Raw genomic sequence first — 27,869 nt, forward strand, 5'->3', positions numbered from 1 at the left:
TCTCGAGTCAGTACAAAGAAGGTTCACTCGGTTAATCCCGGGGATGAGGGGATGGACATATGAGGAGAGGTTGAGTAGATTGGGACTCTACTCATTGGAGTTCAGAAGAATGAGAGGCGATCTTATTGAAACATATAAGATTGTGAAGGGGTTGGATCGGGTGGATGCGGGGAGGATGTTCCCGATGATGGGTGAAACTAGAACAAGGGGGCATAGTCTTAGAATAAGGGGCTGCTCTTTCAAAACTGAGATGAGGAGGAACTACTTCACTCAGAGGGTGGTAGGTCCATGGAATATGCTGCCCCAAAAAGCTGTAGAAGCTACATCATTACATAAATTTAAAACAGAAATAGACAGTTTCCTAGAAGTAAAGGGAATTAAGGGTTATGGGGAGCGGGCAGGAATTTGGACGAGTCTAGGTTCGGATCGGACATGGCCCTGTGGGTAGCGGAGCGGGCCCAGCGGCCGTGTAGCCTGATCCTGCTGCTATTTCGTGTGTCTAATTCTGTTAGATTCAGGAGATGGTTCTGTGATAGTAGATTGGCGGTTAGGATCAGATCAGCCATGATCTTATTGAATGGCGGAGCAGGCTCGAGGGGCCGATTGGCCTACTCCTGCTCCTATTTCTTATGTTCTTATGTTCTTATTGTCATGGTTCTTAATATTCAATAGGGTAGAAAATCATTGGTACAAAAAGAAAATACTGCAGATGCTGGATATCTGAAATAAAAACAGAAAATGCTGGAGATACTCAGCAGGTCAGGCAGCATCTGTGAAGAGAGAAACAGAGTTAACGTTTCAGGTCGATGAACCTTCGTCATCACTGGTGCCTGGTTTCAGGTATGAAGATAGCAATGTGGCCGCAACGCGCAACCGAACCGGAAAAACCCAAGGCCAGCCCAAAAATTGGGCCTCGGGCCTACTCTAAATAATCTGGGCGAGCCGCAGGTCCCTGTTACGCCTCCACAGGCAGCTTGTCCATTTTAACTGGATGAATTTTGGTCCATTTTCCTCACCGGCAGCAGCCCTAAGGCAGGGGTTGGGGGCCTGCTGCGGCAACGGGGGGATCCTGATAGCGAGTGGAGTGGAGTTGGGGGGTGGGGGCGGGAGAGGGGGAATGGGAGTGTTTCTGCTCCTTTTGGCTCCACAGGACCAAATTTTATTTTTTAAAAAGCTTATGATAAACAAGCCCAGTGACTGCTCTGCTCATCGGAATCCAATTTTACAGAGGGGGGCTAATAAAGGTGTTATGTAATGAGCCTAACGCCTATTATAGGTGACTGCTGGGAATGCCTAAAAAATAACCTGCCCCAATATCGGGTGCGACGTCTTTCAGGCATCCTCGAGGCACAGGACATTGTTTTACACCTGTAAAATGGGGGCAATGAGGTCCAATTTCTATCCCTAATTATTGATTAACCATGGCAAGATTCAATCTACATAGGTACCCACATCTACGGAAATATATCTGTATCGAGGGATCAAGAAATAACCACCAAACTGAAAGGCCTAACAATATGGAACAACTTCTACATCCTCAAAGACCTCAAGAAAAGCAGACCTATCCTCCATATCCAGAGTACCATCAGCTCCCTCCTAGGCCTAGATGCTAAGGTGGATTTGATGTCTGAGAAAGCTCACTGAACCCTAACCCTCATCTCCCTCACATTCAAATCACGCAAAGATCCTTGCTGATCATGCAAATAGCTTTTAAGACCAATCAGGTTAAAATGATAAAAGTAGCATCAGAGCTGAGCTGAACCTCCAGGGGGCATCGCATGTTGATCTTTGGAGACCTCTGCCAATGTACTTCTGTGGAATCATAAGCCCTTTATTGAGGTGAAGCTCAACTTTCAAGAACAAGATGATATATGCACCATGTTCTTTTAAGGACATCCCACAGAGCAAAGGCACCTCCATCTTGGTTCCCTAACTGGCCCAACACTTTCATTTCCCTGAAACATGGCAGCAACAGGCCCTCAGATGTAGGAAGAGACATATACAAAACCCACCACCTAACAACCAATGACTTCAGCAAACAGAAAAAACAAGGCAGACACACGGAATTCCTTCCACTGATAACCAAGGCAGCCAACCAAGGGCAACCCTGTTGACCAGTGGTGCCCAACCCCAAGGAATAAGACAACTCTAGACATCTGCAGCTAACAGTGAGGTGGAGAGGAAAAACAAGGGGCAAAGAAAGAAGAACGTGCAGCTTGAACACAAAGGTAACTAATCAAAGCAGCACTCAGCCCCCACTGGACTGGGTGAAGTATTGTAAAGAAGGACACTTTTATTTATTAATTCACGGGAGGTGGGTGTCTCTGGCAAGGCCCATTCCTAATTGCCCTTGAGAAGGTGGTGGTGAGCCGCCTTTGTGAACCGCTGCTGTCCCTGTGGTGAGGGTACTTCCACAGTGCTGTTAGGGAGGGAGTTCCAAGATTTTGATCCAGCGACGATGAAGGAACGGCGATATATTTCCAACTCAGGTTGGTGTGTGACTTAGAGGGGAACTTGGAGGCAGTGGGGGCCCCATGCGCATGCCGCCCTTATCCTTCTAGGTGGTGAAGGTTGCGGGTTGTGGAGGTGCTATCAAACATCGAGCAAAGGCAGGAAAGGAAAGGGCACATTACCCCCATCCAGACTCCTCCATCAGGCCATATCACTATATGCACGGTGGCATAGTGGTTAGCACTGTTGCCTCACAGCGCCAGGGACCCGGGTTCAAATCCGGCCTCGGGTGACTGTCTGTGTGGAGTTTGCACATTCTCCCCGTGTTTGCGTGGGTTTCCTCCGGGTGCTCCGGTTTCCTCCCACAGTCCAAAGATGTGCGGGTTAGGTTGATTGGCCATGATAAAAAAAAAAAATTTTTTTAAATTGGCCCTTAGTGTTAGGGGGGATTAAATATGTGGGGTTACGGGGTTAGGGCTTGGGTGGGATGGCTGTCGGTGTAGGGACCGGGTGCTAGGGTTTGGATGATCAGCCATGATCTCGTTGAATGGCGGAGCAGGCTCGAAGGGCCGAATGGCCTACTCCTGCTCCTAGTTTCTATGTTTCTATGTTTCAGCTCAAACCTCAGAGGATGGACCAGCGCTGCCCCAGATGAAGGCACAGTAACTGAACCCCTCCCCTGGCAGTGTGGTGCCTTATTACACTTGGGGCCATACAACACACAGCCTTGATCAGTAAATAGGAAACACTAATCAAAGGAATGAATGAAGCCTGAGGGTTCTCATTTCATGCACTGGGAGCAATCACTGTGACCTTTTTGAACCTAGGTCTTCAATGTATTATTTAGAAAACTACTCTGTCATTCTGTAGGCAGCGGCTGCATGCTACAAATCCTCCCTAATCCTAATCGGGCACACACCCCTGTGAGATGCACCAGCAAATTCAGGCGAAAAGCTGGGATTTGAATGGAAGACCATCTGGTCGCCTGTCAAACAGAAGAGAGCTTACTCCTCCAGATGAAAACCAAATGTCTTAGAGGAGGTTGTGGAGGGAGGAAAATCTGTTTATTTATGTAGTAGCAGGAGAAAGACACCATTCCATGCTCACGGGCACCAGAGCAGGCCTTGGAGGAGCTGACTTGGATCCAGAAACAAGCCAATAACCACCCACTCAAGCAGAAAACAGTATTCCCACCACAACATTTAGGTGGATGTGACAGCAGGTGGCACTGCAGTGTACTCCTCAATGTAACAGGAAAAAAAGTCCAACTGGACCCCAATATAGCAGACATCAAAATATTCTAGCTCAATGTAAAAGGGATAAATCATCCAATTATAAGGAAGAAAGCTGTAATAAGTCACAAAAAAGGAGAGCATAAATGTCGTATTCATATAGGAAACTACGCCACGCCACCCCTGCGAAACATGCAAAGCTCAAAGGAGAATCTTCTCTATGGCACAAAAACAAGCCTGGCACAATGCAGAGAACCATGCTTTGTGGATATCTGGCAATCCTAACACCCCACTAGAAAGGGATTCAACTTCAATACAAACCCACCCAAGATATACTCCAGTATAGATTATGTCTTCCTGAAGGCAGCTCTACTTCTCTAGGATACACAGTTAAGACATAGGGCCCGCAGCATCTCAGATAATGCCTTGCTCACATTAAAGCTCACTCTGGTCAACCTGCCACCTGCTGGTGTCGATCACCTGCCTACCTCAGTGGCACAGAATTTGTAGCCTACTTGTGAAAGGGACATACTACCTGTGCGTCAAGAGAATGACGGTCTGATATGCCCCCCAGTGCTCCTATGGGAAACTATTAAGACATTCGTCAGATGTTGTACAGTCACCACCGTCTTTGCCAAAAAAACACAAAATGCTCTGCACCCAATGAAATTTAGAGAGCAAAATAATGGAGTAAAAAGAAAGACTTGCATTTATATAGCAACTTTCACGACCACCGGAAGTCTCAAAGCGCTTTACAGCCAATGAAGTACTTTTGGAGTGCAGTCACTGTTGTAATGTGGGAAACGTGGCAGCCAATTTGTGCACAGCACAGCAAGCTCCCACAAACAGCAATGTGATAATGACCAGATAATCTATTTTTGTTGTGTGGATTGAAGGATAAATATTGGCCAGGACACTGGGGATAGCTCCCCTGCCATTCTTCGAAATAGTGCCATGGGACCTGAGAGAGCAGACGGGGCCTTGGTTTAACATCTTATCTGAAAGACGGCACCTCCGACAGTGCAGCACTCCCTCAGCACTGCACTGGAGTGTCAGCCTAGCTTTATGCGCTCAAGTCCCTGGAGTGGGACTTGGAACCCACAACCTTCTGACTCAGAGGCGAGTGTGCTACCCACTGAGCCCACAGCTGACACAGTAAAGACAAAAGTCAGATATCACTGAACTGGGCCTATTTTAGGCCAGAAGCAAAATAAACATTCTGCTCTCCATGGGCTTGGAGAAACCTGGGCAATGCTACGAGCAAATACTATGAGCAAGGTGACAAGCCCAGAAAGCCCCTTTAGCAACAGACGCAGAGCAGAACTGTTAACTGCTATAAATCTTAGATCCCTACTACTGGGTGGCCCAGTTTGAAGGAATTCTGGCCTGGACTTTAGGCTCACAACAGAGTATGGGAGTACAACTTGGAAAGTATATACTAATGAGGTAATTGAAATATAGTGCTCATTAATAGTATTGACAGCACTACCAATACTATTTAGTGGCACTGCAGTGTGCCCCTCAATGTATCTATATATATAAATCGGTCGATCTGTCTATCTGTCTATCATCGCGTGTGCATCTGTCGGGCTATGCGCTCGAAAGTTACAGGGCGTACCTACGCGTGCGTTACGTCGAAAGAAAGCTTACCTTTCCAAAACGGTTTTAAGCGTATTTACGTTTCGGCCGGGCTAAAATCGCGCCCGCGGTATCCGAAAAACCTCAACATTCCGCTCATTAGCATCTCATTATCCGCTCATTAGCGACAGAGTGACCTCGAGGTCGACCAATCGTACGTGGGCTTACTGCTGCGTGCGGCCGGGCCCTCCTACGGTCGAGTGACGGGACGATTGACCAATCCTACGCTTTGGTGACCTGACGGTCGACCAATCGGTGCGTGTGTGGGCGGGCCTTATCGTTCTGAACCGAGGTGAGTCGCCGCCATCTTGATTCCAAACTTTTCCTTTCTTTTTCCCGCTTTCTGCGTCTTTAAAAAAAACATTGCTTTTAAAACACATATTGTTTTAAAAAAAAATGATTTAGAAAGTAATTAACTTATCTAATCTCATTAATTTTCCTACCTTTCCCCGTTTTTCCAGGTAGGCCTCGAAGCCTCGGCCTCTCCTCCGCACCCACGCCCGAGCTAGGCACCTCCCGGCCCCACTCGAAGGCTGGAGGGGTGGGCCTCAGCCTAGCGCCGCTACCTTACTAAAGGGTGCGCGCGCAGCAGGAGCAGCTCAGACGCGGCGTCTCTCTCTCTGGCTCGGCCGGGGGGCGGGGCTTGGTGAGCGTCAAGCGTTACCCTGGCAACCGGGCCCGCCGGCCGTCTCGCACAGCCGCAATCTTGAAGCCAGCTCGGGAGGCCGGTGCTCGGAAGATCGCGCCTCCGGAGTTCGGTGCTTGGTTGGTGGGGGGGGCGAGCCTCGGGGGGGGGGGGGGGGAAGATCGCGCCTCCGGAGTTCGGTGCTTGGTTGGTGGGGGGGGCGAGCCTCGGGGGGGGGGGGCGAGCCTCGGGTGGGGGGCGAGCCTCGGGGGGGCCAACCAGGGGGCTCGGGAGTTTGGGGGGACGGGGATCAGGGGGCTCGGGGACTCTCCCCCTTCCTCTCCCCCCTCCCTCCTCTCCCCCCCCCTCTCTCCTCCTCCCTCCTCCCCTCCCTCCCCCCGCCCCTCCCCTCCCCCCCAGCCCTCCCCTCCGCCCCGCCCTCCCCTACCCCCCGCCCTCCTTTCCCCCCCCGCCCTCCCTTCCCCCCCTCCCTTCCCCCCGCCCTCCCTTCCCCCCGTCTCTCTCTCTCTCCCCCCCCGTCTCTCTCTCTCTACCCCCCAGTCGCTCTCTCTCTTCCCCCCCAGTCGCGCTCTCTCTCTCTCTTCCAACAACAACATGCCCTCGAAAAAGCCTCGGCACCGCCGGGCACTTCAGCTCGTCAATATATATAAATCGGTCGATCTGTCTGTCTGTCATTCTGTCAGTCATTCTGTCTGTCATCGCGTGTGCGTCTGTCAGGCTATGCGCTCGAAAGTTACAGGGCGTACCTACGCGCGCATTACCTCCAAAGAAAGCTTACGCTTCCGAGACGGTTTTAAGCGTATTTACGTTTCGGCCGGGCTAAAATCGCGCCCGCGGTATCCCAAAAACCTTCAACATTCCGCTCATTAGCATCTCATTATCCGCTCATTAGCGACAGAGTGACCTCGAGCTCGACCAATCGTACGCCGGGTTGCTGGCGTGTGCCGCCGGGCCAATCGGTGCGTGTGTGGCCGGGCCTTATCGTTCTGAACCAAGGTGCGTCGCCGCCATCTTGATTCCAAACTTTTCCTTTCTTTTTCCCGCTTTCTGCGTCTTTAAAAAAAACGTTGCTTTTAAAACACATATTGTTTTTTAAAAAAATGATTTCGAAACGAATTAACTTATCTAATCTCATTAATTTTCCTACCTTTCCCCGTTTTTCCAGGTAGGCCTCGAAGCCTTGGCTTCTCCTCCGCACCCACGCCCGAGCTAGGCACCTCCCGGCCCCACTCGAAGGCTGCAGGGGCGGGCCTCAGCCCAGCGCCACTACCTTACTAAAGGGTGTGCGCGCAGCAGGAGCTGAGACACGGCATCTCTCTCTGGCTCGGCCGGGGGGCGGGGCTTGCTAAGCGTCAACGGTTACCCTGGCAACCGGGCCCGCCGGCCGTCTCGCACAGCCGCAATCGGCGGTCTTCACCTCGGGGGGGGGCGGCGACCCTTGGGGGGGGCCGTGACCCTCGGGGGGGTGGCGCGACCCTCGGGGGGGGTGGCGCGACCCTCGGGGTGGGGGGCCGCGACCCTTGGGGGGGCCCCCCACCCTCCCCTCCCTCCCCCCCGCCTCCCCCCTTCCCCTCTCCCCCCTCCCTTCCTTCCCCCCCTCCCTTCCCCCCCTCCCTTCCCCCCGCCCTCCCCCACCTCCCTTCCCCTCCCTGCCCTCCCCCCTCCCTCCCTCCCCCCCCACCCCAGTCGCTCTCTCTCTCTCTCTTCCAACAACAACATGCCCTCGAAAAAGCCTCGGCACCGCCGGGCACTTCAGCTAGTAACATATAAAACAGTCCAACTGAACCCCAATGTAGCAGGCATCAAAATATTCTCGCTCAATGAAAAGGGGATAAATCATCCAATCATAAGGAAGAAAGCTATAATCAGTCACAAAAAAGGAGAGCATAAATGTCATATTCCTATAGGAAACCCATCCCATCCCACTCATGCAATAAGCAGGATTATACCATATACAACATTTTAGAATGTTGCTTTATCTTCATTGCTGTAAAATGTAAATAATTTAATTGTGAAACCAAAATCCAACAAATCTCACTTTCACAAGGTAGGTCTCAAAATAAGAGCACGGTGAATTAGAAAGCTCGCAAATTGCTTAATTATTTTTCTGTCACTATAGTAACATCAGCTGTTTGATTTTTATTAGACGGGGTGAGGAAAACAGAACGGTAAAATCATGTGCATCCTCTCTAGGACTTACCATGAAGAATATTCCTGAGACAGACACAAGGAGCCTGCTGAGTTTATCAACAAATGGCTGGAATGGTTCGGGCTTTCCTGTGATGGGATTAACGCGTTCTTTTTTGGAATATTTTGCTTCAAACTGGGGACGAAGCTCTTCCTATCAAAAAGATACAACAATATCATTTTGGAGGTTTTCAACACCGCTACACACTATATAACTGTGAATGCTGTTCCTTTCATAATTTGAAAACGTCCCCCTGTAACATTGGGAAGTGCGATTAGTCTGTGTGAAAAGAGTGCTACAAATTGGTATTGTGCTACCAAATTTCTTCCAAAAAAGACATAATTTTTTTCAAACGCACATCCTGAACAAAACAGTACTCCTGTTACCTTGTCTGGATCTTTTTCAACAGGTAGCTCAAACAGTCTGAAATTATACGCTACTACCCACTTAACCTGACCCCATTTCACAAGCTGTCCATGGGATTGTGACAGAAACAGTGGGTGGGATTTTTCGGGATGTCAGCAGGCGCATTTGGTGGCGGGTCGGGTGGGAAAATAACCCGCTGTCAACCCACCACCATGAATTTTTCCCAGATGTTGGATCTGTCAACGCTAAACAGACCCGACAAGCAGCGGCAGGGGAAGCAATTTAGGTCATTATGGCCTTGTTAAGAGCCACTTAAAAAGTATTTTAAGCTCACCTTTAAATTTTACGAGTTCGCCCATGGGGTCCCCGCTGCTCGGTGATCATGTCAGGTAAGGAGATTGGGAGTTGTGTCACCATGAAATTATCTCTTTACTTGACAGCTACAAATGTGCTATAAACGCTCACATCTCACAGCTGTTCACTTTCCAAGCTCAGAAGCTGTTGCTGACTGCATTTGGAAGACAGATTGAGGTTTATGCAGGTTGCAAGTGCTTGGGGTAAACTCTGTATCCAGTGACACCTCATTGGAACAACTCCTCTCACCAATGACAGTTCACTTCTGTCATCTCAACTTCACTTGCCATGTATTACATCAGCATCGGTGCCCTTGAAACTATCTCACCTTGGTCCTCAGAATCCCACCGTGATCAGCCCCAACACCAGCATCACCAGGCACACCAGCAGCACCAACAACACCACCAACCTTCGCCACGGCCCTCCATTAGCATATGCAATGAGCCCAATACCTGTTTGAGTCCCGGGTCTTGAACGCCTATACCGGAGCCTATACCAAGATGGCAGGCGGCGCAATTCTGGCGCGGAATGTAATATTGGACATTTAGATACCCATAATATTTTGGACAAGTATTGCAAACAGCAAACATAGAAATAAATGGGACTGAAAATTGGAGACTGCAGGGTATATTTTCCTCTGCATGTATAGTCAAAGAAAAAATCTTTTACTATATTGGTTTTTAATGATAGTTCAGTAAAAATAGTATTTCCTTAAGACAGAAGAAAATATATGCCTCAGATAATTAAATACTCCACAGAACTTGATGGTTTCTACATTCCTGGACTGGGAGGAGAAATTAGATTGTTATTTGTAAAGGGCAGAAGGCAAGGGATGGATAGTCCATTTTGGGAGGGCGGATGGATATTCTGCTGTTTTGCTTATTTAGCTTAATGGATCTGAGAGTATTTATACAGCACTTTCCCTCAAGGGGTAAAATAGATGGTATACAAATCATAATAGGGTAGACAGCACCACTATCTTGATATGCTGAACAGCCTTTTCTCATTCCACGCTGTAACGTCCGTGTGTAATTGAGACACGGACTGCAGGAGTTGGTTATAACAGGTGTTTACTGAATGGAGACAAAACTGGAACTACTATACAAAGTTACTGCACAGGCTTATACACAGGGGTGGTCACTACTGGTACTGCAGTATACAGGGGCTGCAGAATATAGTTCCTTCTTCAAAGTACATACACTACACACGCTTTCTTGTGTTCCAAAAGCTATTGTTATCTCACTTATGGTCGATGTTTCATGAGAAGGATGTACTTACATAAAATTATTTCAAACTAACCTCTTCCTCTTCCCAGTCAATTAGATCCCAGTCATAAGTGAGAACTGCTCGACGTCTTTTCCAGAACTCCAAAAATACTGTAGCTGTAATGATACAAAAACAAATTTGTATATAAGAAAGGCTTGCATTTATTTAGTGCCTTTCACAAACTCGGAACATCCCAAAGCACTTTACAGTGGCGCCACTGTTGTAATGTAGGAAATGCGGTAGCCAATTGCACACAACAAGTTCCCACAACCAGCATTGAGATAAATGACCAGACCATCTGTTTTAGGTGTTGGTTGAGGGATAAATGTTGGCCAGGACACCGGGGAGAACTCTCTTGCTCTTCTTTGAACAGTGCTGTGGGATCTTTTACGTCCACCCAAGAGGGTAGGCGGGGCCTTGATTTAACGTATCATCTGAAATACTGATGTATAAAGTCATCCACGCTGTTAAATAATCCTCCCAAAAAAATACACTCAAAAAGCCTGCAAGAAAAATCGCTGCATACAACAACTTGTATTTGTATCGCGCCTTTAATGTAATGAAACATCTCAAGGCCTGTACAGGAGTGTGCTCAGACAAAAAATTTAACACCGAGCTGCATAAGGAGAAGTATCTGATAGCCAAAGCCTCAGTTAACAGTCAGCTTAACTAAGACATTTTGGGGAATGAAGAGGTGCCTGACGTACCAACAGTTACTGCTACAGCTATGGGCCTTTGGTAGAGAGAAATGGTTTCTTTAGACTATACTTACCAATGACATTCACCCTTCTGAGGCATCTATGGACTACCAACAGTATGCCGCCGCTAAAGCCTAATGATGCCACAACAGTTGAAAAGTGCATCAGGTGGGCGTCAATGGGGTGGCTGGGGTTTCCCCGTCCTCGTGATTTTCATTTGCTGGCTGTTCATAATTCAGGCACGAAATGGGTCTCTGGCAGCTGAAAATCAGCCCCCAATGTTCTGACGAAGGGTCATCGACCTGAAACGTTAACTCTGTTTCTCTCTCCACAGAGGCTGCCTGACCTACTGAGTATTTCCAGCATTTTCTGTTTTTATTTACCCCGATGTCTTACTTGGTCATGCTTGAAGATGACTGGACAGTTCATATAACAATGGAATATGTATATAGAAATGCGTGAAGCAGAAAGTGTGTACACTGCTATATGTAAACTCTCCATTTACACATTCAGTAAAAAAAAGGTTATGTTTTTACAATGCTCAGACTGCCACTGTTCATCTCTCATTAGGTTTTGTTTGAAATAATGAATATTTGGCAGAAAGAAAAACTTGCATTTATACAGCGCCTTTCACGACCACCAGACGTCCCAAAGCGCTTCACAGCCAATGAAGTACTTTTTGAAGTGTAGTCACTGTTGTAGTGTAGGAAACGCAGCAGCCAATTTGCACACAGCAAACTCCCACAAACAGCAATGTGATAATAGAAACAGATTATCTGGTCATTATGTTGATTAAGGGATAAATATTGGCCAGGACAACAGGGATAACTTCCCTGCTCTTCTTCAAAATAGTGCCTTGGGATCTTTTATGTCTACCTGAGAGAGTAAACAGGGCCTCGGTTTAACGTCTCATCCGAAAGGTGGCACCTCCGGCAGTGCAGCACGCCCTCAGCATTGCACTGGAGTGTCAGCCTTGATTGTTGCGCTGAAGGCTCTGGAGTAGGACTTGAACCTACAACTTTCTGCCTCAGAGGTGAGAGTGCTACCAGTGAGCCACTGGCTGACACTCGAATAGCTCGTCCATCATCACAGAAGGGGTACAAGTGACATCTGATCTATCTTTTCATTCCACAAGTGCAGTCATACCACACTAAGCAGAACTTGAATCTGCCCCAGATGACAAGGAGCACATAGTAAGGTCACACAGAGAGTAACGAGACAGTGCTCCCTCTGTCTGAACTACAAAGCCTTCTCCAAAGAGTATTCAACAGAGGGGTCAGCTGACTGTTTGCAAGCTACTTCTGGAACTTTCCATATTTACAAGGTACTTGCTAGCTGCTTATATTTTCTTTAAACACTAACTCCACATTACTAAAACAACATGCATTTGCACAGAACTCCTCACATGGACCATGGAAAATGGCCAGTGTAAATGAGCTTTCAATGTGGAATGACACCAAAGGAAGATGACTAACAGAAGGCAGATTGTTGTACTGTTTTGGAAGGTTGGGAAATGGCATAATTATGCTAATACATTTGAACAGTCATAGCTGTTGCCAGAGTGATGACATTATCTCTGTCATGAATTAGTGCAAGCATGTCCTGATTTTCCCAATAATGCTACTTCTGACTTTCAAATATGCAACCTTTACAAAATGAAGCACGCAATTAAAATACTGTGAAAACAACCTGGCAGGTTCCCATTCCAGTGCTATCTTGGATACAAAAACCTGCATCCTTAGAACAAGGACTTGTTACCTGCAACTACTATTTAAAAGTGCCACACAAGTTGGGTTTTCACTTTTTGTTTTGAAATGTATATGAACAATAAATATTTTTTCCGAAACACAATACAGTAGTAAGCATTAAGGTTCTTTGTATCACTCCAGAACTAACCTGTGCTAGTTCATAAGATAGAGAGAGACACTATTTACTCTGGTGGCGGAGTCCAGATTAAGGGGCACGACCTTAAAATTAAGAGTTGAATTCAGGGGTGATGTCAGGAAACACTTCTTCAGACAAAGGGTATTGGAAATCTGGAACTCTCTCCCCCAAAAAGCTGTTGAGGCTAGGTCAATTGAAAATTGAAAACAAAACTGAGATTGATAGATTTTTATTCGGCAAGGATATTGAGGGAGTTAAGATACAGATCAGCCATGATCTAATTGAATGGCGTAACAGGCTCGAGGGGCTGAATTACCTACTCCTGTTCCTATGGAAACCACGGGAAAGCAAAGCTGGGTAAAAAGAATTTGACAATAATTCACATCTGCTCTATATAGAGAGGACAACAGTGTTGTTACATTGGAAGAATATAGATCTCTATCCTCCCTACCCAACCCACATTCTGACGTACTATAAATATCAGCTTTCGTCAAAAGCCACACCCAGGTACTATGTCCACCAGTAGGATAAGGTTCAAATCCTTTCACACACCGTCACAAAAAATTATCCAATACCTTTACAATATTGTGACTCAGGTTCAAAATATAAACACACAAAGTACATGGACAACTCCCTTATAAGCACAGCAATAAAATCCATTCTGCCGCTGGCTACTGATCATTCCGTGACTCCTGCTGACAGGATCCTCCGTGTGGACATCAGACAAGGCTAAGAATGTTCGAATAACCTGCAACATTTGATATCTAGACTCACATGAGACTGCCACTTGGACAAGGGATGGCACCCATGGAGATATACGGCAACATGAGACAGTCTTGGAGGAAGAGAAAATTGTGGAACAAAATATATTTTAGGAAGCTGAAACAAAGGGCATCAGTTTAATCTAGCACACCTGGCGGGAAACTGATATGATCAAATAGGCCACCTGTTTCACACACAGCCAGATTTTACTTTTCATTGACTTCAAGGTATCAGCCTTGGCTCAGTGGTAGCACTCTCACTGCGGAGACAGAAGGCTGTGGGTTCATGTCCCATTCCAGAGACTTTGAGCACATAATCCAGGCTGACACTCCAGTGCAGTACTGAGGGAGAGCTGCCCTGTCAGAGGCGCCACCTTTCGAAAGAGACATTAAACCGAGGTCACCTCTCAGGTGGAGGTAAAAGATCCCGCAGCATTTTTGAAGAAGAACAAGGGAGTTCTCCCCAATAGTCCTGGCCAATGTTTATCCCTCAACCAACACCTAAAACAGGTGAGCTGGTCATTTTTTCCATTACTGTTTGTAGGAGCTTGCTGTACACAAATTGGCTGCCGAGTTTCTCACATGACAACAGTGACTGGACTTCAAAAGTACTTCATTGGCTGTAAAGCGCGTTGGGACATCCCGAGGTCATGAAAGGCGCTATATAAATGTAAGTCTTTTTCTTCTTTCAGCAAAATAAAATAGTGCAGGTTGTAAAGTGGCCAGCTGATTTATCACGTAAGTTATCCGCTGAGGGGGTTAGATTAAAATTACCTGCAAAATGTGTGAAATTCTGCAGGTATTAGAAACGCATAATATTGGACATGACAGTAGAAAAGTAAACTGAGTAAAGCAAAACCCTACAGCCAATCAAAGAATACAGGAACATTAAACTGAATACTCACTTTGATCAGAGAACATTAATTTTCAGTGAGTCATAGGTTTAGCAACCTGGTTAGACATTGATAAATTTTAATGTCAGATTTTCAACATCTTTCGAAGCTTGACCAAGGATTATTCGGGTAGCTTCACCAATCCCTTGCTCCTTGCAAAAGCCATGATGGCATGGAGTGTATGAACATAAGGGGCTAGATTTTCGGGGAGCCGTCAGGCGGGGTTTCAAGCGTGTGGGGGGGGAAATCCTGACTTTGGGGGTCCCGACACCATTCCGCCCAAAACTCCGCCCCACGTAAGTTTCAGGGGCGGCGGGTACCTGCCCCGCACTGGGACCCGCCAAAACCAGGCGGGAAGGGATTAGTGTCAATTAACTGCCTGTTAACAGGTAGTTAACAGGCAGTTTTTAGCCGAATCCCCATTTTGAGGGGTTTCGTGTGGGTTTCCCGATGGCTCCAAACCACGCCAGGTTAGAGCAGCGGGCCGTCGGGTTGAATGACTTGGAGGGGTCGCGATATCGGCGCTCAGGTGAGTGATGGGTGCATGAGTGTAAAGGTAAGTGTGTTTGGTGTGTCTAAAGTGTGTGAAGAACTTTTACTTACCTTTACTTACCTTAACAGCCTTTCTTCCTGTAGCCGTCGGGAGCGCAGCGCTCAGCCGGAACTGAAAGCTGAACGGCTGCGATCTGTCAAAAGTGACAACCTTCAGCTTTTAGTGCTGCTGAGATTTCTAAATGAGTCTGCGCAGAAGGACTCATCTTAGAAATCAGACTGTCAGTGTTTGACAGCTTCAAACAGCTGTAAAACACTAATATTTCATCTGTCAGAAATCTTGACAGATGAAATTTCAGTCTGTGACGTCACCTGTTGCCGGGTGGCCCTTAATTGGCCTGCTGAGCCCGTTGGGTGGGCTCAACAAGGTCAATCAAGGGAAAATCACGCGGATTGGCCGGCCGTCGAAGTAGGCGGGTCAGAAACCCGAAAGGGGAAGTCCCGCCTTCTTCCCGACAGGTTCGACAAGATCGACCCCAAGAATTAAGAGCAGGAGTAAGCCATATGGCCCCTCGAGCCTGCTCCGCCATTCAATAAGATCATGGCTGATCTTCAACCTCAACTCCACTTACCCGCCCTATCCCCATATCTCTTAATTCCCCTGGAGTCCAAAAATCTATCGATCTCAGCCTTGAATATACTCAACGACTGAGCATTCACAGCACTTTGGGGCACAGAATTCCAAAGATTCACAACCCTCTTAGTGAAGAAATTCCTCCTCATCTCAGTCTTAGATGGCCGGCCCCTTATCCCGAGACTACTGCCCCCTTAGTTCTAGACTCTCCAGCCAGATGAAACAATCTCTCAGCATCTAAGCCAGAGAGAGGCCCAGTTCTACACTGTGAACTTGGGATTGGCGAATTTACCCTATTATGTACCTCATCTGCACCGCACTGGAAAGTGGTTCCAGCTAACATAGAGGCACAAACACCTGCTGGTAAAGCTGCCTCAGTTATACTATGTGACTGTTGAACGAGGATAAACCATGGTGGTACTATAAAAAAACAACATGCTGCCATCTTAGCCACAACTCAAGTGGTTTCAATTAGAATTCCTTTCAGTCACAGGGCTTTCAGTGCGATTCTTAAAAAGAAAACTACATATTTGAGATAATGGCATCTCAGATATTGCCCGTGTGCAATTTCAATTCCCTCCTCCATTTCTGAGCTTTGAGTTATACTGTAGCGGGAAGACTCAAGGGAAGCCTTATTGAAACTGCTTTAACAGCTGCACTGAAACCCCTCTTGCAGCAACAGCTGCACTAAAGAGAAAGTATTTATGCTTTTCAGACTTGTCTATTAAATATCTGGAATCATAGAATCATAGAAATTTACGACACAGGAGGCCGCCATTCGGCCCATTGTGTCTGTGCCGGCCGAAAAAGAGCGATCCAGCCTAATCCCACTTTCCTGCTCTTGGTCCGTGGCCTTGTAGGTTACGGCACTTCAAGTGCATATCCAAGTACTTTTTAAAATGTGATGAGCGCTATATAAATACAAGTTGTTGTTGTTGTCTAGGCCCTAACCTCTGGAATTCTCTACCTACACCTCTCCGCCTCGCTATCTCTCTTTCCTGCTTTAAGATGCTCCTTAAAACCTACCTGTTCGACCAAGCTTTTGGTCACCTGTCCTAATTTCTCCTTATGTGGATTGGTGTCAATTTTTCTCTCTTACAATACTCCTGTGAAGCGCCTTGGGACGTTTTACTATGTTAAAGGCGCTATATAAATACAAGTTGTTGTTGTTGTTTCTGCCTCTACCACCCTTTCAGGCAGTGAGTTCCAGACCCCCACCACCCTCTGGGTGAAAACAGTTCTCCTCAACTCCCCTCTAATTGTTCTACCCATTACTTTAAATCCATGCCCCCTGGTTACTGACCTCAAAGTGGAGCCTTGCTCAAAGTGTGGGTCAACAGTGTACTAAAGGTTTGAATAAAAAAATAGGTCCTGTAGCATAGTGGCTGTGGTACTAAACTAGCAACCCAGTGTGAATTGAATTCAATAAATCTCCCCACAGAAAATGGCTATGGAAATTACAGAATTGTTGTAAAAACCCAACTAGTTCTCGAATGTCCTTCATGGAAGAGAACCCCTTAGAATTGGGTTGAAATTGGCCAAAATTATTTCGCATAGGACTTACGCAACTGGCAGAGGGAAGACCTTCATCCCATCAGTATAGTTTGATTAGAACTGAGCTCCCAGGCATAAAAATAGTTTGCGCTAACCCTGAGAAATATCAACCTTCATTCCTGCTGCTGTACAATCTTAGCCTTGAAACTGAGTAAAAAGAACCAGACAACTGACCTCATCCATGAACTATAGCGGTATGTGGCACAATAAAGACAATGGGAATTGTAATTCTTTTGGATGTAGATGTCAATTAGGGCTCATCATTGGCTTTAAAATTAACACTGATTTGTGTTGGGTATCCATTCGGGTGAGCATGCTGGGTTGAAAAGGATGCCAATTGCCACTGCCTCAGTGGAGTTACTTACTGACAGAGTTCTTAGCTAAGTGGCTTTTCACTGAGTTTGAGACCTAAAATAACACAATGAGCCTGCTTCAGAGATAAAAAATTAATTGAGGTTTGGGATACTTTAAAAACAGTTTATCTTCTCAAGATAAGATTAAACAGGGGGAAGGGGAAGATGCAATTTTTAAAAAATTAATAGGATGTGTGTGTCACCAGCAAGGCAAGCATTTATTGTCCGTCCTTAGTTGCCCTTGAGAAAGTGATGGTGAGCCACCTTCTTGAATTGCTGCATTCCATGTGGTAAAGGTACTCTCACAGTGCTGTTCCATAGGGAGTTCCAGGAATTTAGCCCAGTGACAATGAAGGAGCAACCATATGGTTTGTGACTTGGAGGGGAACTGGTGATGGTGTGCCCATCCAACACTGCCCTTGTCCTTCTAGGTGGTGTAGGTCATGGTGTTTGGGAGGTGCTTCACACTGATAGTACTTCTCTTCACACTTTCCCTCATTTTAAACTCATGCAAGTGATTTGCTCATGTTTAGATCTCCAGTTTCCAGAAAGCAGAACTCTCCAATAGTTACAGTAGGTGCGAGAGAAGGCATGGGGAAGTTATAAAACTGAAGTTACACAGAAATTGCACAACAAAGAAGGGTGGAGTGTCTCTGGGGCACATAAGCAATGGAATTCATTGTTTGACGCAAGTTAATATAGAGCTGGGACAATCACGCTGCTATTCAGGCACCCTCAAAAGGATTACAGATTTAGAAACACATACAGCAATAGATATAGAGGAGTGAGTTGCAAGGCTGTAATTCAACAAAGGTGTCCTGATAACATAAATTATGAGAGCACAACTCAAGGGATTTATGATGTGGTAAACCACTGTTTGTATTCCTGTTTGTCCTGTTTGTATTCCACTGTGTACATGCCTGGACATGCCTCGGCTGACTCCTCCCACAGGTCCTAGTATAAAGGTGACTGCTCCCCAGCCCTTAGTATCATGGACCGGTCGACCACGCGAGGCAGACCTCCATTCTGTTGTTAATAAAAGCCTTTGGTTACTCTTCTAACTCTCAGTCTTTTATGAGTAATTGATAGCGCATCAATTTTATTAACAACATTTTTATAATGGAGAAGATCCTCACACCAGCATGCCTGGACTTAGATCATCGGGAGGCGGACTCATCCACCAAGTTTACTCACTGGCTTAAGTGTTTCGAAAAATTCCTGACCGCCTCCGAAGCAATCAAATCGGACGAGGACAAACTGGATGTCCTGACCTCCAAAGTGAACCACCGAGTGTACTCGGTCATCCAAGACGCGACCTCGTACGCGGACGCTATCAAGCTCCTCAAGGACCAGTACACGCGCCCAGTGAACGAAGTGTACGCCAGGCACCTCCTGGGGAGTCGTAAACAACAACCTGGGGAATCGACCGTGGAATACCTTCAGGCACTGTCTGTGCTTGGCCGGGCCTGTGGTTGTAAGGATGTAAAGGCCGCCGTGTACACAGAGGAACTTATCCGGGACGCTTTTGTAGCGGGCCACAGATCCAATTACACCCGACAGCGACTGTTGGAGCAGAGTAACCTCGACCTCAACAAGGCCTCTGAACTCGCACTATCGTTGGATGCAGCCTACCAGGGCATGGATGCCTACTCCTCTGCACCGTGGACGCCGCGGGGAATGACAGCCTGGGACACGGTAGGACCGCCTCATAGCGCCGTGCCACCCCAGCCACACCCCAACAACGGCCCAACTACCGCAGCAGTGTCCCAAGGCCAGACAGCAGTGCCCCAAGGCCAGAAATGCTACTTCTGTGGCCAGGCAAAACACCCCAGAGCGCGCTGCCCGGCGAAAAACGCGATCTGCTCGGGCTGCGGGAAGAAGGGACACTACGCTAGCGTCTGCAGGGCCAAAGCCACCCCGAACCCCAGCAGCGCCGCGTGTGGGCCATGCGGGCCGCCATCTTGGACCTCCCCGGCCATGTGCGAATCACCGGTACAGCAGCCATTTTGGACGCCTCCAGCCACATGGGGATCATGGACGCCGCCATCTTGGACGACAGCCGGGACGCAGCAGGCCCCCGACACCGCCTCATCTGATACCCGCAGCGACACACCGACCCCTACGCTGGCATCCGTTACACTGGACCAAGCGAGACCGCACCAACTGGCCAGTTCCACAATGGACATTAAGGTAAATGGTCACGATACAATCTGCCTTTTTGACTCTGGGAGCACGGAGAGCTTCATCCACCCCGACACGGTGCGGCGTTGCTCTCTCCCAGTCCTGCCTGCGCAACAGCGGATTTCTATGGCCTCCGAGTCCCAGTCGGCGAACATCGGCGGCTACTGCGTGGTGACACTCGTAGTAGACGGGACCGTGTACGATCATTTTAAACTTCTGGTCCTGCCTGACCTCTGCGCTGCCGTCCTGCTGGGGTTAGATTTTCAGTGCCACCTTAAAAGTGTTACGATGGCGTACGGTGGACCCCTACCCCCACTCACAGTCCGCAGCCAGCAGCTTCCAAACTGCCCGCCGCGCACCAGGTGCAACCTCTCCACACTCAGAGTCACCCCCCCCCAACTGTTTGCTAACCTCACCCCCGACTGTAAGCCCATCGCCACAAAGAGCAGGCGATACAGTGCCGGGGACAGGGTTTTCATTAAAACCGAAGTGGAGCGGCTCCTGAAAGAAGGGATTATTGAGGGCAGCACCAGCCCCTGGCGAGCCCAGGTTGTGGTCGTTAAGACCGGCGAGAAGCAGCGCCTGGTCATCGACTACAGCCAGACAATAAATCGCTACACCCTGCTGGACGCCTACCCACTCCCCCGTATAGCTGATATGGTCAACCAGATCGCGCAGTACCGCGTCTTCTCAACCATTGACCTGAAATCAGCGTACCACCAGCTCCCCATCCGCCCTGAGGACCGCCAGTACACTGCCTTTGAGGCAAACGGCTGCCTCTATCACTTCCTTAGGGTTCCCTTTGGCGTCACCAACGGGGTCTCCGTCTTCCAAAGGGAGATGGACCGGATGGTAGATCAAAATGCGTTGCAGGCCACTTTCCCATATCTGGACAATGTGACCATCTGCGGCCGTGACTTGCAGGACCATGACGCAAACCTCGAAAAATTCCTCCGCACCGCCCAACTCCTAAACCTGACATATAACAAGGAGAAGTGCATATTCCGCACAAACCGCCTCGCCATCCTTGGCTGTGTTGTGGAACACGGAGTCATCGGCCCCGACCCCGACCGGATGCGTCCCCTTATGGAACTTCCACTGCCCCACTGCCTCAAGGCCCTGAAGAGGTGCCTAGGGTTTTTCTCCTATTACGCCCAGTGGGTCCCCTACTATGCGGACAAGGCCCGTCCGCTGATCAAGTCCACCTCTTTTCCCTTGACGGCAGAGGCCCACTTAGCCTTCCACCGTGTCAAGGAGGACATTGCCAAAGCCACCATGCACGCAGTGGACGAATCCATCCCCTTCCAGGTGGAAAGCGATGCGTCCGACTTTGCCCTGGCCGCTACCCTCAATCAGGCGGGGAGACCCGTGGCCTTCTTTTCATGAACCCTCCAAGGCCCGGAGACCAGACACTCCGCTGTTGAGAAGGAGGCCCAGGCGATTGTGGAGGCTGTGCATCATTGGAGGCACTACCTGGCCGGAAAACGATTTACCCTGCTCACTGACCAGCGTTCAGTTGCTTTTATGTTTAACAACAAGCAGAGGGGCAAAATCAAAAATGACAAGATCTTGAGGTGGAGAATCGAACTTTCCACCTACAACTACGAGATCTTGTACCGGCCCGGGAAGCTAAATGAACCCCCGGATGCGCTATCGCGTGGCACCTGCGCCAGCGCGCAGATCGATAGACTGCGGGCCCTCCACAATGACCTCTGCCACCCGGGGGTCACCAGGTTCTTCCACTTCATCAAGGCCCGCAACCTGCCTTACTCTATTGAGGAGGTCAGGACCATGACCAGGAACTGCCAAGTCTGCGCTGAGTGCAAACCGCACTTTTATAGACCAGACAGGGCCCACCTGATAAAAGCCACTCGCCCCTTCGAGCGCCTGAGCGTCGATTTTAAAGGGCCTCTCCCCTCCTCCGACCGCAATGTGTACTTCCTCAATATTATTGATGAGTACTCCCGTTTCCCGTTCGCCTTCCCCTGCCCGGACATGACCAGTGCCACGGTCATTAAATGTCTGAACAACCTCTTCACCCTGTTCGGCTTCCCCAGCTATATCCATAGCGACCGGGGCTCATCGTTTATGAGCGACGAACTCCGTCAGTACCTGCTAACTAGGGGTATTGCCACAAGCAGGACCACCAGTTACAACCCCCGGGGGAACGGACAGGTGGAAAGAGAAAATGCGACAGTTTGGAAGGCCGTCCTGCTAGCCTTAAAGTCTAGGGGCCTTCCAACCTCCCGCTGGCAGGATGTGCTCCCCGATGCGCTCCACTCTATTCGGTCACTGCTCTGCACTGCCACTAACGCCACCCCTCATGAGAAAATGTTTGTCTTCCCAAGGAAGTCCACATCGGGGACATCGCTACCGCCATGGCTGACGTCCCCAGGGCCGGTCCTGTTTGTATTCCTGTTTGTCCTGTTTGTATTCCACTGTGTACATGCCTGGACATGCCTCGGCTGACTCCTCCCACAGGTCCTAGTATAAAGGTGACTGCTCCCCAGCCCTTAGTATCATGGACCGGTCGACCACGCGAGGCAGACCTCCATTCTGTTGTTAATAAAAGCCTTTGGTTACTCTTCTAACTCTCAGTCTTTTATGAGTAATTGATAGCGCATCATATGATTATTAGCAAAACTGTTGAGGTACCGCGGCAAACGTGGGAGTCGAGACCAGAGTTAGTGAAACACAACTGCTTTAATCAACCTCATGGCAAAGAGAAACTGGAAAAGCCCGCGCAACCACTTAAATACTCCCCAGACAGGAAGTGCTCCCGGCAGCCTGTCCCTGCGGGAAACAAGTTGCTGGAGGAAAGGGCCCCCCGGCTGGGGGCGTCTGCTTAAACTGTCCGTGCCGCCGTGAGCGGATTATGTCCAGTAGTGGCGTGTCGCCACAGAGCTCCCCCCAGAATCCGCTTAGGAGGAGTGGACGAGGCGTGACGGTGGTCTAATGGTTCTGCCGGAGCGGCTCTGAGTGGTCGCCGGTCTAGTTCGTGGGGCCGGGCGGTTCACCGCCGGCTGTGCTGGCTTGCTGGCGGGACGGCCTCTAGTTGGAGGTCGGGCCACGGGGACCTGTTCCCCTGGTTCTGTGTGTGCTGGTTTGAGCCGGTCGATGGAGACTGTGTCGACCCTGTCGCCGAGTCGCAGCTTGAAGACCTTGTCCCCGGTTTGTAGTACCTCGTACAGTCCGTCGTACGGGGGTCGCAGGGGTCCGCGGTGCGCGTCGTGTCGCACGAAGACGAAGCGTGCCTGCTGTAAATTTGGCGGGACGTGAGGTGCGAGTTCGCCGTGTCGGTTGACCAGAAGTGGGGCGAATTGTTGAGCGGAAGAGAAAGAGTTGAGCCGCTGCTGTTCGGCCGACCAAGGCGTGGTAGCCTCCGGAAGGAATTCGCCTGGGATGCGCAGCGGTTGTCCGTAGACTAACTCCGCTGCCGAGGACTGGAGGTCTTCCTTGACCGCGGTGCGTAGGCCTAGTAGCACCCACGGTAGGCGGTCCGTCCAGGTACTGTCCTGCAGGCCGGCGTGGAGTGAGGCCTTGAGTGACCTGTGGAAGCGTTCACACAGCCCATTGGCCTGCGGGTGGTACGCCGTGGTTCGGTGGAGCGTCACCCCGAGGTTGCGTGCTGTGGCCGTCCAGAGTTCGGAGGTGAACTGGGCGCCTCTGTCGGAGGTTATGTCGACTGGTACGCCGAACCTTGCGACCCAGGTGTTAACGAACGCCCTGGCGATGTCGGCTGTGGTGGTGGAGGGCAGCAGCACTGCCTCAGGCCAGCATGTGTAGCGGTCGACCATCGTGAGGAGATAAGTTTGGCCTTGCGATGGCGGCAGAGGACCGACGATGTCGACGTGTACATGGTCGAAGCGGCGGCTGGGTACCTCGAAGTCTCCCAGGGGTGCTTTTGTGTGTAGCTGTACCTTAGCCCGTTGGCAGGCGAGGCAGGAGGTGGCCCAAGTCCGAACATCTTTGCTGAGACCGCGCCAGACGAAACGCTGGGAGAGGAGTTTGACGGATGCGCGGGCAGCCGGATAGGAGAGCACGTGTAGCGCGTCGAAGATGCGGCGGCGCCAGGTTGCAGGGACGACCGGCCTGGGTTGGCCGAGTGAGACGTCGCAAGTGACTGCCGTGGCTTCGGGCCCATGCGCGACCTTGGCTAGGCGTAGCCCTGGCAGGCTGGTAGCCGCCGAGAGTAGGTCTGGGTCCGTGAGCTGGGCCGCTGCTAGTTGCGCGTAGTCGACCGCGAGGTGATTCGCGCAGATGGCAGGACGGGAAAGGCAGTCGGCGACAACGTTGTCTCTACCGGAGACGTGCTGGATGTCCGTAGTAAACTCAGACACTGCCGCGAGCTGGCGTTGCTGCCTAGCGGACCAGGGTTCGGTGTGCTTGGCCATCGCATATGTGAGCGGCTTGTGGTCCACGTACGCGGTGAAGGGGCGGCCCTCCAGGAGGAACCTGAAATGGCGGACCGACAGGTGTAGCGCGAGAAGCTCGCGGTCGAAAGTAGAGTATTTGGCCTCCGGGTGGCGCAGTTGGCGGCTGTAGAAGGCAAGTGGCTGCCACGCGCCATTGACCCACTGCTCGAACACGGCTCCGACCGCGTGGTCGGAGGCGTCGGTGGTGAGCGTGACCCGGGCATCGGCCCTCGGGTGCGCGAGCAGGGTGGCGTCGGCGAGTGCGTTTTTGGTGGCGTCGAAGGCGGCTGACGTGTCAGTGGTCCAGGCTACGGCCTTGCCGGATTTACATCGGAGGGAGTCGTATAGGGGCTTCATGAGGGCTGCAGCTCTGGGGATGAACCTGTTGTAGAAGTTCACCATCCCGAGGAACTCCTGGAGGCCCTTGATGGTTTTGGGGCGGGGGAATTGCTGGACGGCCTGCACCTTGTTGGGCAGGGGGACGGCCCCAGCAGGGGTGATGTGTTGACCGAGAAAATCGATCTCGGTTAGGCCGAATTGGCACTTCGCCGGGCTGAGGATGAGCCCGTGTTGGGCTAGGCGCCCGAACAGGATGCGAATGTGTTCGAGGTGTTCCTGTTGGGAGGAGCTGGCCACGAGAATGTCGTCTAGATAGACGAATAGGAAGTTCAGGTCCCGGAGGACTGAGTCCAAAAGGCGCTGGAAAGCCTGGGCTGCATTCTTGAGGCCGAAGGGCATCCTCAGGAACTCGAACAGGCCGAATGGGGTGATGACGGCCGTTTTGGGGATGTCCGCGGGGTGTACGGGGACTTGGTGGTAACCGCGCACCGGGTCGACCTTGGAAAAGACGGTTCGTCCGGCCAGTCGGGCCGAGAAGTCCTGGATGTGCGGCACCGGGTATCGGTCGGGGGTGGTGGCATCGTTGTGGTGGCGGTAGTCCCCGCAAGGGCGCCAGCCTCCGCCGGGCTTGGGGGCGATGTGGAGGGGCGAGGCCCAAGGGCTGCTGGAGCGGCGGATGATGCCGAGTTGTTCCATGGTGGTGAACTCGGCCCGTGCGATTTCCAGCTTGGCCGGGTTGAGTCTGCGGGCGTGGGCAGAAACCGGGGGGCTGGTGGTGGGGATATAGTGCTCCACACCGTGTTTGGCGGCTTTGGCCGAAAAGGTCGGGTTAGTGAGGGCGGGAAACTCGGCTAGAAGTGCCGAGTAGTCGTCCGTGGCTCTGGCGAGGCAGTAGGTCGTCCGGCCGGCCGAACGGGCCGGGGTGAATGCACCAGGGATGGGGGCCATGGTGTTGATGTCGACGAGGCGGTGCCTCGGAATGTCGACAAGGAGGCCGTGGGCGCGTAGGAAGTCGGCGCCGATGAGTGAGCAGAAGACCCTGGCTGTGAGGAACACCCAGCGGTAGCGGCGGCCTGCGAGGTCGAGCGTGACCATGCGGGTGCCATATGTGCGGATGTCAGAGCCATTGGCTGCGGCCAGCGTGATACCCCGTGCGCCGCGTTGGATTTCGAGGGCGGAGGCGGCGGTGATGCTGTGCTGGGCCCCTGTGTCGCACAGAAATCGGCGGTTGGTGCTGTCATCGGTGACGTACAGTAGAGGCCCCTTTTGCCACGCGGCCATCGTGGGGGCCGGTGCGGGGGGGGGTTTGAAAGTGCACGGTGGCGTGCAGCATTGGGCCCTAGTGCCAAAACGGGTGTGGTAGTAGCAGTGACCCGGAGTGGTAGGGCGGTCGGGCGTAGTGGGCCGGGAAGACCGCGTGGTCGTTGCCGTGAGGTCAGGCGCGACGTCGCGGGCAGACTGCGCAGAGAGCAGCCGTTCGGCCTTTTCGGCTATCTCATTCAGGTCCGTGGAGCCAGATTCCACAATGAGCGGGCGGATGCTGGCGGGGAGCTGCCGAATGAAAAGCGTGCGAAAGAGGGCGCCGGTGTTTTTGTCGTCCGAGAGGGACAGCATGTGGGAAAGCAGATCCGACGGTGAAGCGTCACCAAGGCCGGGGAGGTCGAGGAGTTGGCAATTGTGCTGGTAAGAGGACGTTTGAAATTTTTTAAGGAGCGCAGCCTTCAGATGTTCGTACTTGCCTTCCAGTGGTGGCTCCTGCAGCGCTGCCCAAACCTTGGGGACTGTGGCGTAGGTGAGAGAGGCGACGAGGTAGTCGTACATCGTGGCGTCGACTGTAATTTTTTTCAGCCGGAATCTGGACTCGGCTTGAACAAACCAGGTTTCGGCCAGGTTCTCCCAAAAGTCCGGTAGTTTAACCGTGACTGCGTTTGTATCCGCCATGCTAGCTTAGGATTCGTCCTGAGCGTCGGGGTCACCAGTGTTGAGATACTGCGGCAAACGTGGGAGTCGAGACCAGAGTTAGTGAAACACAACTGCTTTAATCAACCTCATGGCAAAGAGAAACTGGACGCGCAACCACTTAAATACTCCCCAGACAGGAAGTGCTCCCGGCAGCCTGTCCCTGCGGGAAACAAGTTGCTGGAGGAAAGGGCCCCCGGCTGGGGGCGTCTGCTTAAACTGTCCGTGCCGCCGTGAGCGGATTATGTCCAGTAGTGGCGTGTCGCCACAAAACCACATTAATCTCTTTCAGCCCATGCTATTTTATAGATTACAATTTTAAATTGAAATTTTAGAAAAATCAATAAGACATACCAGGATGATCATGTGGATGGGGAGACTAAGTACAGTGTAAATATTAATGACATTTGGAAGCAGGAAACATAAAAGCTGATGGCCCATCTGCGCTATACAATCAATCATGCACCAGAATGGGATTGCAGGGATGGCAAACATGGAAGTACAGTATTACTAACAATAGTGGTCGCCACATTTACAAGGAGGATCTCGGAATGTGTTTCCAGTCTGGGACACAAATCTGATGAAGTGACAACATAGCAAACGATGAATCTGGGACAGAGCAGAAGATGCTAACAGTGAAAGTAACTATAAGGGAGGGTAGAGAGGAGGAGGAGCAGGGGGACAGAGCAGTAGATGTCAATCTGGAGTGAAAGATACAGTTGCAGAGAGCAGGGAAGAGGAACATAAGAACATAAGCAATAGGGAGACGAAGTTTGAGCCGAGAAACTGAGGCCACAACAGAGGCAGGGTTCTTTTACTGAAGTACTCACGATGCTTGGGCCATCATGAGTGTGGGGCAGGCTTATTGGACCAACTGGTCTCTTCCTGCCTGGCAATTTTGTATGTTCATATGTACAGCAGGTCTAAAAACATCCCTCAGGCTTCCTTGGCTGGGTCTCCATTAGTCGGATCTGTCCCCAGCATCTCCCATTTCTACCAACAGCATAGTATGAAAATAACTTCCATTATCAATTTAATTATTTCAGTGTTAACCACCCCCCACCTATCCGGTGTGCCATGCACTTGACTGCATTATACAACCAATTGTTCCACCGTGCATGAAACAGAATGGAGTCCATTATTCACAAAAGGTCTTGACAAAGGGTTTTCACCCGAAACATTGACTCCATTTTCTCTCCACGGATGTTGCCTGGCCTGCTGAGTTTTTCCAGCATTTTCTGTTGTTATTTCGGATTTCCAGCATCTGCAGTATTTTGCTATCGTCCATTATTCACAGCAGTGTTTAAGATTATTTGATTAACTGCAGTCTAACTGTGCTATCGCGGATAGTCAAACAATATGAACATTGACAATCAAATATTTTGCAATTTTTGTCAAGGAGAATTCTAACCAGGAGAAAGTAATTTGGTCACTTGCTTGAGTAAATAGGACTCTAAAATAAAGGTTTTTTTGGTAGTCAACAGATCTTGTATTCCTATAAAATTCACAGGCGCAGAATAATCATCAGGAAGAAGGAACTGTAAAGTGAGGTGACTCTTATGGCT

The 27,869-nt window shown here is 50.2% G+C and overlaps 1 protein-coding gene across 1 annotated transcript in view; it reads right to left on the reverse strand.

Annotated features, from left to right (window-relative positions):
- ano3 (anoctamin 3) overlaps nucleotides 1-27,869 on the reverse strand; it is a 401,336-nt gene that overhangs the window by 78,663 nt on the left and 294,804 nt on the right. Inside the window, exons 15-16 of the mRNA XM_086008127.1 lie at nucleotides 10,175-10,257; nucleotides 8,168-8,308 (exon numbers count right to left, since the gene is read on the reverse strand). Coding sequence (XP_085864253.1) covers nucleotides 8,168-8,308; nucleotides 10,175-10,257 — 224 coding nt within the window. The remainder of the gene's footprint in view (nucleotides 1-8,167; nucleotides 8,309-10,174; nucleotides 10,258-27,869) is intronic.

This window comes from Somniosus microcephalus, chromosome 15 (genome assembly GCF_052327205.1).
Source record: "Somniosus microcephalus isolate GS21.2 chromosome 15, FLI_Smic_1.0, whole genome shotgun sequence".
In the NCBI taxonomy this organism is placed as follows: Eukaryota; Metazoa; Chordata; class Chondrichthyes; order Squaliformes; family Somniosidae; genus Somniosus; species Somniosus microcephalus.